Source organism: Plectropomus leopardus, chromosome 8 (genome assembly GCF_026936395.1).
Source record: "Plectropomus leopardus strain MGB_pleo_1.0 chromosome 8, ASM2693639v1, whole genome shotgun sequence".
NCBI lineage: Eukaryota > Metazoa > Chordata > Actinopteri > Perciformes > Serranidae > Plectropomus > Plectropomus leopardus.
The window spans coordinates 15,819,980-15,836,570 of NC_142183.1; the positions used below are offsets into that span (position 1 = coordinate 15,819,980).

Consider the following 16,591-nt stretch of genomic DNA (forward strand, 5'->3'; position numbering starts at 1 on the left):
TAAAGGATGTTATAAAGACAAAGTGTGTGGGAGGAGACACCTACGGGACAGGATGGATTGTTAACATGATGCGTTTTGCATTTGCAGCTCCCTCATGAGAGTCATTACTGTTTCATCTTATCTGATTTATCTGTAAGAGAGCTGCTGATCACGCTGACTGCATTTGTAAACACCCCTAGATAAGAAACATGATTGCCCTAAATTTAAAGACCATATACATCCAAAGCTGTGTCAATGGGAAAACTTTGTGTTCTTTTCTTTTGCAGAGTCTGAGGATTTATATAAGAGAGTCCTGACGTTGGAAGATTTAATTTGCTACAGTTTCCAAGTCGCAAAAGGCATGGAGTTCTTGGCTTCACGCAAGGTATTTTTTTCTTCTCATAAATCACTCATGACACCTGTTTTATTTTAAACAGCTGCATATACGTCTTTTAAAAATCTTTGTTGTAATAGTTGTTTTTTTTCATGCAAGATCATGTTATCTAACTAAAATGCACGGAGCCTCTGTCTGTATGTACAGTATGCACACCCCGCCATTTTCTTGGCAACCATTCATGGACTGTTTATTGACTCCACTCTTAGAGGGTGTTTTGCTGAGGATCCAAAGAAGTGCAGTGTCAATTGCGAGCTCTTGAGATCTATGAAGGATATTTATCAGAAGTGCATTATTTACACAATGTATAGTGGAAGGGACTTCAACATTTTTCAGGCCAAGGCCCCTTAGCTGAGGGGAGATGGAGCAGAGAGTCCTTACTACATACGTTGTATAAAACTGAGTCATACTTGAGATAATTCTCTGAATATTTTCGTGTCTTCTCTATTTGCACTTGCCTGTAGCTGCTGTTAGCAGCAGGTCTCTTGCTTGTACAAAACAATCCACTGTGGCTCACAAGAATGTCCGTAAACTTGACATACCAGTAATAAAAAAATCAAATATTTCAAGCATCAGGGATTTAAATTTCAAAATTAACACTTTTTTGTAAATGAGATGTATTGTAGTTCAGAGAAGTCACATCTTTTAAAGTTGTTGTGCATGCAGTTCATGCTGAAAGTTTCTGTGTTGTAAATAAATATATATACAGCAATAGACAACTTAATATTAAGATTTGATTTGATAAACCTTTTTGCTATAAGGCACTTTACTCATGCATTAGTTTGTTATCTTGTCCTTGTTCCTCTGGTGTTTGTAAAGGATATCAGTCTCAGTATTTTTCAAGTCATTCATAATTTTGGGAAGACCGGACAGGGCTGATTAGAGAATGAAGCCATTGTTATAAATAAGCCGTTGCAGACCATTTCTTAGTCTGGATATGGAACACATCATCTCCCATTGTAATATCACTGATGACTTGACCATGTGTTGCTCTGCAAGCAGCAATGCCTTAAAGCACCAGAGTTTCATTGTGAAGTCAGTATCATGCAGAAAATTCAAGTTTTTGCATGTAAATTTAGCACTGAATAAGACTTTGTTCGTTCCTTTTTTCATTAGTGCATTCATCGTGACTTGGCTGCACGAAACATCCTACTTTCTGAGAATAATGTAGTGAAGATTTGTGATTTCGGACTTGCCAGAGACATCTACAAAGACCCGGATTATGTGCGCAAAGGAGATGTAAGTTTATTCAAATCAACTCTAGTCTTTTTCCAGCTGTCTGGCATTCACTGTTTTACAGAATAAATGCTCAAAGCACTTTCATTAATAGGTAACATGCAATACAGTAAGCTATCACTGCTTTGGCAAAAAAAAGGGCTGAATAAATACAGCAGTTCTTGGAAACTTCACAAAAAATTATTGAAATCAGTGTGTTTCTGTAATAGAGTGAACAATGAACCTGTTATGGAGACTAAACAAATCTTAGCTAAATCAAAAACAGCACCTGCTCACATTGTATAAACCAACCGGTCCTCCACAGATATGATAGCGTTATTAGTGAGATGTCCACACCACTGAGATGAGGAGTACATTATTTTTTATCTCAATATCTGCACAGGCCAGACTGCCGCTGAAGTGGATGGCACCTGAAGCCATTTTTGACAAGATCTACACAACTCAGAGTGACGTTTGGTCCTTTGGTGTTCTCATGTGGGAAATCTTCTCTCTGGGTGAGTTTCACTGCTCTGCGTTATCGTTTACATGCACACTGTTCACATAAAGAGGAGCAAAGGAGCCCTGCTTATGCAAAAATCATGCTTGCTTGCTTTGGGCCAGAACACATGCTGCCACAGAAAACAAAAGTCCTCTTCCAGATTTGATTGTGCAAGTGTTGCCTTACTTCCTTTGTGCCATAAACTTAGCCTTCATTTCCACAGATCATACCTGGTTGCAGACAGAATTGCATAGTGAAAGTGATGCTTATGGGGATACCAATTAATCCCAGTCATGTCATTATTCTATAGTCATTACAATGTGGAATCAACATTTAATTCATAATCATTAAAAAATCCATTTATTTACACTTTAAACACAGCGTTCTGTTATCAGAAAAGTCCAGTAAGAAGGGCTCGCTCGTTGCCCCCTGCTATACAGCCTCAACAGATGCACTGAGTAATAACTGTCTTCATGTGTGTAATTGTGCCTTAAGGACAAAGGGTCCAAGCTTCACATTTTCAACCTGAAAAAAACATTTTCATGCCACTCAAACATTAGTGAAGTTCGGCTGTGATTTTTACTACAGCCATGGGACATTAAAACCAGAGAACACCTCCTATTTAAGTTACCCGTTTGTTCCCAGCTGGCAACACAAACTCACTGTAACCAAGCAGCCAGGTCAGTGTAAAAGTGTGCCCCTGCTGTGAAACCACTGCAGCCTTTAAGACCGCATTGTGTGTCGGTCAGTGACTGCCTGTGCACCGTGGCACAGAGCTCGCCACACGTTTCTATAGCAAGACTCAACATGAAATATTGTATGTTTAAATGTCACCATGGGAGTGAATGGAAACATAAGAGTAAGTGTAACCAAAGTTGGATGTATTGCTATTCTGCACTTTTGAATCACCGCCATATGGTGTCGTCACCCGCTGCCGCGTAAAGAAAAGTGTATCAAATTGTATATTCTTTTAAATGTAAAGCACACTGACGTCATTATTACACTATCCCTTTTGTCTTTCCTGCTTTTTCTTGGTCTCTTTCTCCCTCTCCTTCTTCACTCTTGACACATTCTCACCACATTTTTCCGTTAAAGAAACACTTACACATCTGGGTAGAGTTAGCAGGGGCCTCCAAAAAATAAATCAGGAAACAAGGATACAAAATGACCAAGAAAAATGGCAAAGAAGTGGAGCTTTGCAACCCGATCATGTTTGGAGGTCAAAAGTTTCAGGGTAACCCAAGTGTGTTTTTCAGATCGCTCTGTGGACCAAAAGTGTGTCAGTTCCGTTTTGTGGGTGTAAATATCCAGCGCTTGTTTGTATAGTGTTGATGCCAAAAAGTCAACCAGAACTGCATGTGTTAGTCAAACTATAAATACACCATTATCAAGATCATTACCGTTGATGTAGAGAACAATATAATAAGATACAGGTAATATGTTTAGACTACACAGGCATTTTACAGCACTAGAAGATATAATAACATATGATATGATAAAGTCATTTATGATAATTATATATCTACTGTATGCAATCTCTCTTTAATTTGGTAAAAGTGTCATCAACAGCCTGTCTACAAGCATAAAGATATTTTTGAAAACAAATATTATTCCCCTCTTTTTAAAAAAATAAGCCGAGCAACCTTCAATTTACAAAATATCTTCATCCACACTAAAACACAAAAACGACCCCAAACGTTTTCTGCCGTTAGATGTCTTTCACTGTCTTCCTTCGTAACAAAGGTAGAAAAGTGTACAGGCTAATGTACAGGCGCCTACTGGAGTTCTCATCATCGTTGATTCCCATTCGATCTAAAGATGAAGGAACTCACTGAAAGTACATGTGATGCTCTGGATGTGAAAGTTTTCCTTCATTCCTCATGGACAACAATCCCACTCTAGACAGTGTCCCACCATCTGCTGGTTTGACTGGTTCTGCTCCAAAACTGTCGATTCTGAAACCACAGAAGCTGAGGTGGAGCAAAAACATTGGGACACTGAAATTGTCAAGTTCATGTAATATTAACAAAATACAATACAACAATGCAACTAGTTAATATGTAATACAAGGTTGTAGACAAAAAAACATGTAAACAGTACAATTTCCTAAAACAATTTCTTTGGAAATTTAGTAGCATTCGCCAAATAATAAAAAAATAGATTTCATTGAACACACTTTGGCTGCACCATATTACATACATGAAATGTAAACTAAATTATATTTCAAGTATATTTTTCTAAAACTAAAAGCTAAGTAAAAGGCATGCAAGACATTTTGTTGCAAATTTCAGATTAATTCAGCACATTAATAGTGTTTGTTAAAAATGTTAAATAACCGTCAACACTTAGGCTGATGTCACTTAATGTGAGCTAAGAAGGTAAAATTTACTTTACTGGATAAGGACAGTAATTTAAGACCCAGTTCAGTTCATACTCAATGTGTACAGCTTGTTTACGCAACAACCATAACATCGTGGTACTTCGAGTGCACGACGGCTGCTTCTAGAAATATGACCATATTAACAGGAACAGTTGGGATTTGAAATGTTTTCTCTGCACATATCACAGTTTGTCTCTTTGACTTATGCAGTAATTTATTTCATAAGTTGTTCGAACACTTTGCCAAACTCTATCTGTGGTTTCCTTATAAAAGTGTGTAGCCACAAAGGTGGTGTTTTATATTGTGCCTGGGGATTCAAGCAAACAAAAATATGATTTATGACTCAGGAAACTGTCTTGATAAAAAAGAATGGGTCATTATTATCCAAAAACAACAGAACTGGATATTGGAAGTTGGTTCGGCGTATGGCTGTATATTTTCACAGGGGACCGAGCGTGGAGTAGCCTTTGGCTCTATATTCAAATTTTATTACCAACATGACCGTTCAAAACTGAACAAAATAAGTGGTAGTTTTGGTTGGTGAGTGATATCATTTGACAGATTTATGACACAGCAAATTTAACACCATTGCACATTAACTATATATGTCATGGGTGAACCATATATACATCATACAATCAGTCCTAATCAAAAATACTTAGTATTTCTTTTTTTTCTAGCAAGCTGTTACATAATCCTGCAAGATGTTTTCATGTAGAATATTTAGGGTTGGAAAGCTGTAGCAGTTGCACTCACCAGTAAAGTTTAATGTCCCCAGAAGGGAATTATGTATGCAACAGAGACTGGGCAGGTGTTGTCTTTGTAAGTTCTGCACATTGTGCATAATAATAATTTTTCAGAGCCGTTTGGTTTTTTTTTTTTGGTTTTTTTTTACTCATGGCCAGTGATGATGTTACTGTCACTCATTTTTCCAGACACTTAAGTATTCCAATTTACTATTAACTACACTCAGTTGACAGTTTATTCGGTACACTGTGCTTAAACTAATACTGTCTAATACAACAGTCATGTAATAAATCCTACTTTCATGAAGGTTTTAATGTTCAGGGTGGTGTTATATCAACTTTATGGTCACCTTGGAGGCTGTAGCTTATGGTGCTGTTGAACTATATTGCTTTATACAGAGAGGTGTCTGTTATATAGCCCACTTTCATTGATATTAACTGCATAGAAAAACCTGGTGTATGTTCACACGGGCAAGTGGGTTTAATTTCTTGACAAGATTATAAATGTGATGGATTAAGTGCACCTTTGTCATTCTCTGACATTTCTCCATTCTGCTAACACTTTCCTGTGAAGTATGTGTCAGTAATTTGAAATATATATTAGTGAGAACATTTTGATAAATAATGGCACCCTAAGGATTTACTTTGGAACCTTTAAATACCTCAACGGTTTATCCAAATATTAACATTGTATGATAAATACTGTGGTTATTATGTGGCTGTGCACAGACTACGAACTTAATTTTCAAAAAATGTGTATTTTACAATGTTATGTCATGTAACCTCACATAGTAATGTAAATCATATCATACAGTACCTCGGTGTTTCTCATAACAATAAGATACATTAAAATGGATCATGTAAGGCATTTTATGCACAACAAACAACTTTGTAATGAATCTCTGTCCCTCTTTACCTTACTCAGGTGCCTCCCCGTATCCTGGCGTCCAAATTGACGAAGAATTTTGCTGCAGGCTGAAAGAGGGGACCAGGATGAGAGCGCCAGAATACTCTTCCTCTGAAATGTGAGAATCCCCATTAAGCATTTCTTCGGTAAACAACAGATGAAAGTAAAAATGTTCCTACATATTATCCACCTCAAGGGAAAAGTAAAGGGAACTTGGAGTTTAACATGGCTCGTCTTTAGAAAATGTCAGATTGCAAACATCTTCTTGTTTGAACTATCATGCTATTTAAATTTGTATGACATTTCTATATAGCCGGACAAGTCTTGTGTTTTACAGCCAGGGAGCTTGATATTCCCAGCTGTATGTTCTCCTCACAGAGGCCAAGAAAAGCTAGGCTGCAAGTAGAAGCCTCTCATACAGCTAAGAGGAGGCATTGTGTGTTTCTCCCTCTTTGTGGTTGCACCAGCAGATCAAATGTGCCTGATAAGAATCATGGGTAATCCTGACATGAATGCTGCAGGAGGAAACATTAGCTACTGATTAGCTCCGCAGCGGTGAAGCTTCTGAAGCATTTTCTGAGTGACAGTGGTGCAGATGTAACTAAGCACCACCTTTAGATGTCTGGAGTCCAAGTTCCCTCAAGTGAGGAGAGCCAGAGACTGGAGCTCATTTCATGCAGGGGCTGGTGGATGGTGCTGTACATAAATATCTGTGGGAGAACAGAGAGTTCTCTTCTCCTCTTCTTTGGTGTCACTGCTGTCAATCAGTGATGCAGCTAGACAAACTTTTCTTGTAATAAGAACACTCTGACTCTTTGGTTGGATGTATAGCCAATCCAGACCCAGGGATCACAGCCTGAGCTCTGCAGCTCACCCCAACATGTGTGCATACTTTGTGTCTGGTTTTAATTTAAAATGACTCATATAGTCCACAAATCTTATTTGTTTTGAAAGCATAATGCTCCACTTCTGCTTAATAATGATGCGATATCTAAAGGTCCACATTTTTAAAGCAGCGTGTGCCAAGTAAAGCTAACTGAATGAATTTATCAGCTTCTCAAAGGAGACAGTGATTGGAAATGATGGACAAAATCTAATCCAGACTGCAGTGTGCAGTCAGAACAAAAAATCTGTAGATGCAGACCAACTGGTGCCAAGAATCTCTCGTACTTTCCGTCTCGGAAAAACAGAACTGCCATATTATATATTCTGCTTGCTAAGTTATGTGAGGCCTGCCGCTCATTTAAAGCGAAGATAAAACCTGCTGATATCAGTGTGAATGGGATGCACAGTAATGCACTCAGAGTCAGTGGGGTGAATTTCCTCAGAGAGGTCTGCAGTTGATCACAAGTGTCTGTAAGCCCAAGTTTTGACTCCCTGACCTTTCACCCCAAAATAATAATATATGAGTGATGAAAAGCACATGAGGTTGCAGACAGTGCTGAGAAAATAATTTATGCCACTGCAGCTCTGATTCATCAGGAATGTTGTCTTCCGCCTGCTAATAAGATCCCACGTCCTGAAGCATTGCAGAGGAATTTAGCGGATGCTTTTCAGTGTGGGAGGACAATAAATAGGATGCTCATTTCCCATCCTGACACACTTGCCCAACCGGACAAAGTAGCACACTTCGACAGAATCTCACGCCCCCACACACACACAACACCCCCCTCAAGTCCCCAATTATGCGGGGGTTTGCTAATCATTCTCAGAACGTACCAGAGAAGATATCTGGCTTAAATTGTCCAGTCATACAATGTGTCTACATCACCCCCCATTCCCAATCAGTGATATGCATAAAGGCTGTGATCATGCTCACTATATCCTGTCACTGTTACGAGGGCTCCCACCTGGACAAGTATACTCTACGCTCATTAATGTGGGAATCTCAGCTGCTCGGCTTCTTTCCGCCGGGTCTAATAATACTGAGTAGAGCAGAGAGTTCAGATCTCCTGCACACAAACACAGATGAAGGAGGGCGAGTCAGTAAAGCAGCAACAAACCATCTGCTTTTTCAAGTCTGCAAACTTCAGATGGACTAAATATGATGCCAAAAGAAAATCAAAATAGTTATATTTACAGAACACTTAAAGGGATAATTCAAATCTCTTGAAGTGGGGTTGTATGGAGTACTTATCCCCAAATGACGGCCGGCACGCCCCCAGTTTGGAGAAGCAAGCAGGAGAACCAACACAGAAATTAAGCGATATACTGCTGTGGAGTGCTCAGCAACAAAATATTTTTTAGGTGCTGTGTTTAAAATACTTTCATTGCTTTACATTTCCATCAGACAGTGATTTCTAAGTGGAAAATGAAGCCAATATATTGCTCTGTTTAAAGCCAGACTCCACTGAGAAATACAGTGATTTAACATTGCTGAACACAGAAGCTGCTGTTCTACCGCTGCCTCACACAGTTATTTTGTCTGTGTTATTGTGTGACGTTTGTGTTTAAAAGGGTTAGTTCAGAAGTCACACAATAACACAAACGAACTAAAAGACCAAAGCAGCAGTAGACCAGCAGCTCCTGTGTTCTCACTAACTAACTGTTTTTGTCAATGGAGTCTGGTGGCTTTGAAGAGAGCATAAAAGGGCACTATAGCATAGACTTTAACTGTTATAGATTTTTTCAGGTGTGACTTTCTTAGGTGGCTAAAATCCGTTTTGCTGCAGCCTTCATTGTACAATACAGTCAGTGTTTCCCACAGAATGAAAGTGTATGTATGGCAGTGGCTCATTCTGTGTCCTCTAAAATCTGACATTTTTTTTGGTCCGTGAACACAGCACAGCAGGTGCAATTTCACTTTCAATGCGCCTGACACTCTGCTGCATTGTCTCTGCCCCAAGTGCGTTCTAAGTATCCGAATAGTATATATTCATATTCCAGTAGCACTCCTAATTAACAGTCCTGCTCCAAAATCTATTCATGGTGGCAGATGATTTTGTTGTGGCAGCCAACCACAAATAAATGAATGTGTGTGAAACTCTGACATGCAGTCTGATGTCTACTGTATACAATTCACTGACTGTGGATAAGTACCCAATATGATATGACCACTCTTCAAAAATTCAGAAGTATTCCTTTAAGGTATACATATGTAGGGAAAGTGGTAGTCTCCAGAAACTGGAGAGAGATCATCACACCCATCAATCCCACTCAAGCTGTGAACGTAATTTAAACAGCAGCCGTTATGCTGTGTTTCTAAATTCGTCCACAAACTGAGACGGCACACCGGGATGGAAACTCACATTAAGGCTCGGAGTCTTGCCATATGGGCAGATCCGCTGACAGCTTGTCAGAGGCCTGAGCGAGGCTGTGTGCTATCACACCCAAGAGAGAATCAGATGCGGCCCCAGAGGTTCAGGATCACCTGAGAGTAAAAAACAGAGTATGTTTGAATATTCTTGATGATTTAGAGGTGGACCAGATGTGGTCACTCAATGCACTGAGGTTTGTTTATTACCGAACCTGAAGATAGTTATTTTCATTTTCATTTTTTATGTTCAAAGTTTCATTCTTTGCTCCTAGATATCAGACCATGTTGGACTGCTGGCAGGGAGAGCCACAGGATCGACCGACCTTCACTGAGCTGGTGGAAACACTTGGAGATCTGCTTCAGGCCAGCGTGCAACAGGTACGATAGACAAGAAAGAGTGTGTGCTGCCTGAACGGTGTGTATGATGTGTCATCGATTTGTTTCAACAGTAGCAGGATTTAACAGTTTCTGATCAGCAGCTGTTGAGTTCTGGTGTGAACAAACTAAAAGCTGATGTTGACACAAAAGAGATTTATCGAACGGTTTTCTCTACAAATAACAAATACAGGAACCGAATCTGTAAGTTCAAATTCCTTCATAATTCCGGTTCTGGACCATTCTGTGAGCCATTCTGACCTCACAGGACACTTTACAATATTAGTCACCCGCTCTGCCAAATGAGTCACAAACGCTGCAAATATTCAGGAAGCAGTGTTGCTGATCAGACTTCTGCAGCCTAAAGACGATTCGGCGTCTCGCCCAAGGGGGTGCTCAGAGTAACTGAGAGAGGAAGTAACACTCAACACAAACATTTGGCTCCCTTTGAAATGGCACCATCAGTCTTGTAAGAGGAACCACACTTCAAAACACATGGAAAAACAATGCAATTATTAGTGTGACGCAAGATAACATTGTCTGGTAGGAATGCTGTGAAATGTTGCAAACTGTTGGAAGTTTGTAGATTTTATGGGGCTGTTTAACAGCTGTTTGTTTCAATCAGATCAACACATATGAACTAGAGGAATAATCTGTATTTGACTATTATGCAAACACATTAGACTGAAAAGAAATGACACCTGTACCAACAGGCCTTTATCACAGCAGACATTTTGACTTGTCTTAGTAGGAAAAGCAGTTATTAGCAATGATATTGAAGATGGCACTCATCAGTCACGACATGTCATGTCAAAACATGATAGCTAGGTTTACATTTTTCGTGTGTGAGATATTTGCATTGCAGCGACTCCCAATCTGTTTTCCTCCGTCTTGAACACCTTATACTGGTGTTACAGTTCCACCTCGTTGTTGGTACAAGAAAAGAAACCTCTGATCTGCTTTTCACCATCTTTATAGAATTTTCTGTAACTGCGTCACCAACTGCTTCCTGTTATAGTGGTACATTTATCAGTTTACGTGACTAATTCTGAACTGGTGCTAAAACACGGGTGTGTACGGAGATCGTTTTAGTTTTAAAACACAGTTTTTAAATGAAAATTTATCACTGTGTGTTGTCTGAAGCCGACAATGTATTAAACCACTATTCATTTCATTGATTTTCCTGTGCTTTTCAAAAAAAATCAGGCTTGGTTAGGTTTTCCACAAGTTGGTTTCAGATCAGATGGTCCCTTGAAGACCTCTACTCTATTCACATTAGTATGGATAATGTATTTAAAGCTCTCACCATCACCTCCCTAAAGCACAAATAAGTTATGATCAAAGACAGTATAACTCCATGACTCACTGAAATTTAAAAACAAAAGTGGTGAAAAAAATAAAATGTTTTGAATAAAACATGGATGGAAATTGAAGGAACTCAGAAATAACTATTGCTGATGACAGGAAACTCACCAGAGCCCTGACAAGAGATGGATTATTTTCAGTCATCAGGATCTACAAGATGCCCACAGTCATGTTTCTGCTTTCAGCCAGTAAAGAGAACAGGCTTCTCAGCCAGAATGCACATTACTGCAGACAAATAGGCGAACAAAGAAAATGGGTTATATTTCATTATATATTTCCTGTATAGTCTTTTACAGGACTGTAGCTTGTACAGTAGAGAAATAAGAGATAAAGACAAGGCCTCATGACATCACATGAAAACTTCAGCATGTTGCATTTTAAATGAGTCTGTGAAAACTATCATCATGAGAAAAGTTTAGACTGGACACAGAGAACAGTGGAGGGGTTTGAATCTTATTAATAAAGCTATTGTTACAGTGCAGGAAGGCTGGTCATGGACTCTGCTGCCTCCACCAACCTCATGAACATTGTACTGGATTTATTAGGCATGACCTCAGTTTTTTTGGCTGCTCGCCACGACCCACGGACGTGTGTGTTTGTATAGCCTGCACACTGCATCGACCCACAAACCTCTCGTCTCTTCCATCATTTTCATCATGGAAGCTGCACTCTGAGATATTATGTGTGTTTGGTTTTAGGAGGGGAAGCACTACATACCCATCAACACAGCCCTGCTGGCCAAGGTGGGAGACCCGTCCACCACAGTGCCATCAGACGAGACGCCCACACGACCTGTCTCCCACCGCAACTCAGGGAGCACCTGGTGAGAACATGGATCATTTATTCACTAGCTGGTTTACATAAAACCACCATCTTAAACTCTAATGGACTTAGACAGATGTTTTTATTTTATCTTCTCTTCATAGTGTTGAGTTGTTATTTAGTCATACTAGCGATGTGACTTTGTTGTTCAGTCCACCACTTTGTTCCTGACTGAAATATTTCCAAAACTACTGGAGGGATTACCATGAAATTTAATACAGGTATTTGTAGGTTTTGGTGTATGGATCCTGCTGATCTCAGGGCTCCCCTGACTTTTCCTTTAGCACCACCGGCAGGTTGACATTTGTGGTATTGAGTGAAGTATCTCAACTATTGGATGGGCCACCATGACATTTAGTACCAACGCTCATGTGGCTCTGAATTGTAGTAACTTGCAGCTGCAGGGTTCTCACGGTCATGGAAAACCTAGAAAAGTCAAAAAATTACACAACCACATTTCTAGTCCTGGAGAAGTTGTGAAATTAGTAAAAATCATTGCAAGTTTTGGAAAAATCATGGAATTTTGTTGTTTGTAATAAAGTTGTTACAGTAATCTTCCGTCAATAACATTCTATGTAATGCAAGATAATTGCAAATTTTCAGTAGCTGACAATGTAATTTTGCTCTAACATGCATCGATGTGTGACATTTTGTTCACTATTCCATGTTACTTCATTTTCTCCCTGCATTCAATCTCCTCCATCCTGTATTCTAGCCCGCTGAAATTATATTTGAATAGTGTTCAAATCTGATATGTTTGAAAAACCCAGGCAAGTGGAGCAAGAAAAATAAAATTATTAAAGATCCTTGAAAAGTCATGGAAAAGTTTTTAAATTTTGTCAATGAAAATATGTGGGAATCCTGGTTCTCCATCCAGCACCATATTCAGCTCAAACCTAATTTACCTAATTACCTGAATTACCTGCTGAATTAATATCATTACCATTTGCCTCAACTGTCACACACTACATAACCAATATATGTACTATCATTAAGCATACTCCTGTGTAAATAAACAGTGCAACGTATGTTTCCGAATGTACTATGCTGTAATTACCATGTCATTTCTTGAGAGCCTCCTTGCTGGCTGGAGACACCCAACCATGGTAACCTGTGCCATACATAGGCTGAACTCATTTAAAAATATAATAGGCATAGCAAAATCTTACACTCAACACTTAAAGTGAAGTGTTATTGACTATGCTGCATAGGTTGAGTGAATAGTTCAAGTTTAATTTAATTATTCTGAGAACTGTAGTGAATTGTCACATATTAATTATAGATAATATGTTAAATATCTGCTGAATATAGTGGAACAGTTCAATTGCTGAATCTCAACTAATAAGATGTTGAAATATAACAAATCCTCTATAAACTGTAGGTGGGGTATCCTAATAAATTGTTTCCTTGCATTGTCATTGTGAGCATAGAAGCATTCCAGTGTTGGCATTTTGCTCAAAGCACCCACGGTTTCCTGACAGAGCTGTTTGCATGACCGTGACGGTTCGACTGGTTGGTTCAAATCTGTTACTTTCCTCTATGAACTTGTTAAGAAGTTAAAAGAAATAAATCACTACATTGTAAAGACGTATAAACCTATCCTCGGACTGTTGAAAGCAAACAGACTCTGTTTTACAAAGGAAATGCCCAAATCATTTCCCCACTTTGCACTGAATATTATTCAAAACAATTATTGTTCCTGAGATTTAGACTAAACTCAACCAGGAGAACATTTAGGTCTGACCCAAAGACAATAGGAGACCTGATTGGCACATGATAAGAAAAGTACACACGGTAGCTTGATGGCCCAAGAGCTTTCAGTATTGTGGCTCCTGTGAGGAATTTCCCCCAAAACGATAGAGCCAGCTTCAAGATTTATGTCCACTTAAAATAATATTTGTTGAGCTCTTGGGTTTTCACAGCTCCTCCAAGTGTTTTTATTGAGTAGGTGTTGAAAAGCAGTAACGACAGTTAGCCTTTAAGCTGAATTAAGCAGGCGTTTTAGCCTCTGAGTGTTGAAATGCAAAGTAAACAAGGTGTGTTTTTAAAGTACAACGTCGTTGATGCTACATGTTGTTGATACAAGTGATTAAGTTCCTGCAGTTTTGTTGCTGAACTTTGCTTCTTGGACTCAGTAATGTCATGAAAGGATTCTTTAAACACACAGAGAACATTTTAGGGTATTTTGGAGACTTACCCTGGAAATATTTTCTTGCCAGGAACATCAAGATCCGTCCTGCTAGTGTGAAAACCTTTGACGAGGTGACCATGGAGGACGGTACTAATGAGAACCACGAGGTGAGCTATTCATTCTAGACCTAAACCAGAAACAGTCACAACATCTGTGCTCTGACAGTAAACTAGAAATTTCATCCTGGAACATATATGTTATCATTTAAAGTGGTCCAATTGAATTGTGTGAGAGTATATGGCTTTGTTTTGTTATTTAAGTTGAATTTTAAAATGGGTTCTACATACCTAAAAGAGTGTTATACCTTTGTTTCATCCCTGCCTGTCATGTGATGTGGAGTCCCACAAGGCTCTATACTTGGCCCGACTTCAACAATGTGAGAGTATTTTTATGCTATGTCTCACTCAGTCATGAAAATCTTAACAATCTGGATGGCGTCTAACTTTTTACAACCGAATACAGATAAAACTGAAGTTCTGATGATCAATACTGATAATATTTCCAACATAACTGACCCCAAACTTGGACCACTGACAGCTAACATTCAGACAGAAATCTAGGAGCTGTTTTTTAATGATACTTCAACTTCAGCCATCACACTTAAGAGTGTTCAATCGTTCTATCTACGAGAAAATACAGAAATGTTTAGTGAAAGTTAGTGATGCATTAATTGCTGCAAAATATGTCAGCAAGGATTCTGATAAACACTAGACTGCAGCCCTGACTGAAATATTTTGGCTCCATACTTGTCTTAGTTGTCTTAGAGTTTGATTTAAGATTTTGTTGATTACTCTTAAAGCCCTCAGTGGTTTGGCTTCACTACGTTTCTGATCTTTAACTCCTTTTTCTGCACCAAGACTGTTAAGAGCCCAGGGGATCTGGCTTTTACCGTTTTAGCTCCCACATTATCACCATCAGCTGGAGTCTCTGTCTCATGATAGCTTAATGGTGAAGTTATGAAATTAAAGGCAAAACTTTCCCCGAAAAGATAATCCTAAAACATAGGAGATTGTTTGACAATTTCCTGATCTTAGAGCTTTAAACAACTCATAATTGTCAACTAAATATGATTTGGCTATTCAATACAAATCTTCAACTTCTTGATTCTTTTTATGTCGTATAGAGTGAGTGAGTGGGACTTTCAGGGCGACACTGATGTTTACGAAATGAAGTAAACAAGCCAGGTTACCCTGCAAGCTTATCCATGCTAATGATGACAGATTTGAAATGTACATTTTTGCTGACACTAGATATCACACAAAAGCTAGATACTGTATTATTTTAATTTGCTGTGAGCCGTAAATTCATAATTTCTAAACAGAGGACAGAAGATACCGTTTTCTCAGAGCCTGATCGGGCAAAACCTCTTTTCCTCTTCCGGGGAAGCTGGGTCCATTTCACTCAGATTCACTCCGGGTCTGGGTCTGCAGCTTCCTGTCCTGGAGAGCAACACGCAAGCAAGGAGTGCTCATACATACACTACACACGGAAACCAAAACATCCCCAGAAGTACACTGAAGATTAGAAGAAAAACATTAAAATGACTCGACTTAAATATCTCAGTCGACTGAGGGGTTAGGATCTTAATCATCAACTCTCAGGAGCCAGCCCTACCTGAGATTCTTTTTGTATTTTATACTCTTGTATTTTTGTGCACCTGTGAAGCACTTTGTAAATCTTAATTGTTTGTTCACCTCAGACAGCAATGAAGGGGTTTTAACTATCTTCTTTCCGTCTGTGTCTTTATCATCATCAGGGCGGTCACTCAGACAGCGGGATGGGCCTGTCGTCTGACAATATGGAGACTCTAAAGCGCCTCGAATCTCTGGCAGGCAGACCTCTGAGCATCATGGCTCTGGCGTAAGTACACTACACCACACAGCACACCACACAGTAATCCTTCAACATTTCCTGAAGTGACAAATCAGCACACACAAGAAGAGGCTGCAAAATACCTGCCTGGAAACCTCCCCGCTGTGCTGGAATGTAGACGCTATAACTGTCATACACACACTCACTCACACACACACACACACAAGTTTCTGCTGCCTTAAGAAGTCAGCAGCTAGTTTTCCCTTTTGTCTGGAGTAGCCATGCAGGAGGGACTGCAGCACAAAGGAGAAGCAGGAGGGAAAAAGCTTGAAGGTGAAAAACTGAAGGACTGAGCACAAAAGCAGAGTGGATGCGTCACTTGAGGTTTGGCTGTTTTAAGAGCGCACACTAAAAACTCTTTGTTTTCACTAAAAGAATCCTGAATGAGATACCTCCTAGTCTGATTTAACTTATGAGTCATGGCTATTAGGCGTCATGCAATGTTGTAATGACATTGGCCTAAAGTCTATACCCCAAAATCCTTTGGATTGTTTAATGACTTTAAGATCTGGATCCTGCCAGGACAAGTATATAAAACTGTCATAAAGGGGAAAAAAACAGAGTCAATGTGTTCTCACTTTATGGGTTAT

General features: G+C 39.2%; 1 protein-coding gene across 1 annotated transcript in view; it reads left to right on the plus strand.

The window, feature by feature from the left end:
* Positions 1–16,591, plus strand: part of kdrl (kinase insert domain receptor like) — a 78,377-nt gene that overhangs the window by 55,250 nt on the left and 6,536 nt on the right. Inside the window, exons 30-37 of the mRNA XM_042492779.2 lie at positions 267–364; positions 1,490–1,612; positions 1,992–2,103; positions 6,139–6,238; positions 9,649–9,754; positions 11,815–11,939; positions 14,158–14,236; positions 15,886–15,989. Coding sequence (XP_042348713.2) covers positions 267–364; positions 1,490–1,612; positions 1,992–2,103; positions 6,139–6,238; positions 9,649–9,754; positions 11,815–11,939; positions 14,158–14,236; positions 15,886–15,989 — 847 coding nt within the window. The remainder of the gene's footprint in view (positions 1–266; positions 365–1,489; positions 1,613–1,991; positions 2,104–6,138; positions 6,239–9,648; positions 9,755–11,814; positions 11,940–14,157; positions 14,237–15,885; positions 15,990–16,591) is intronic.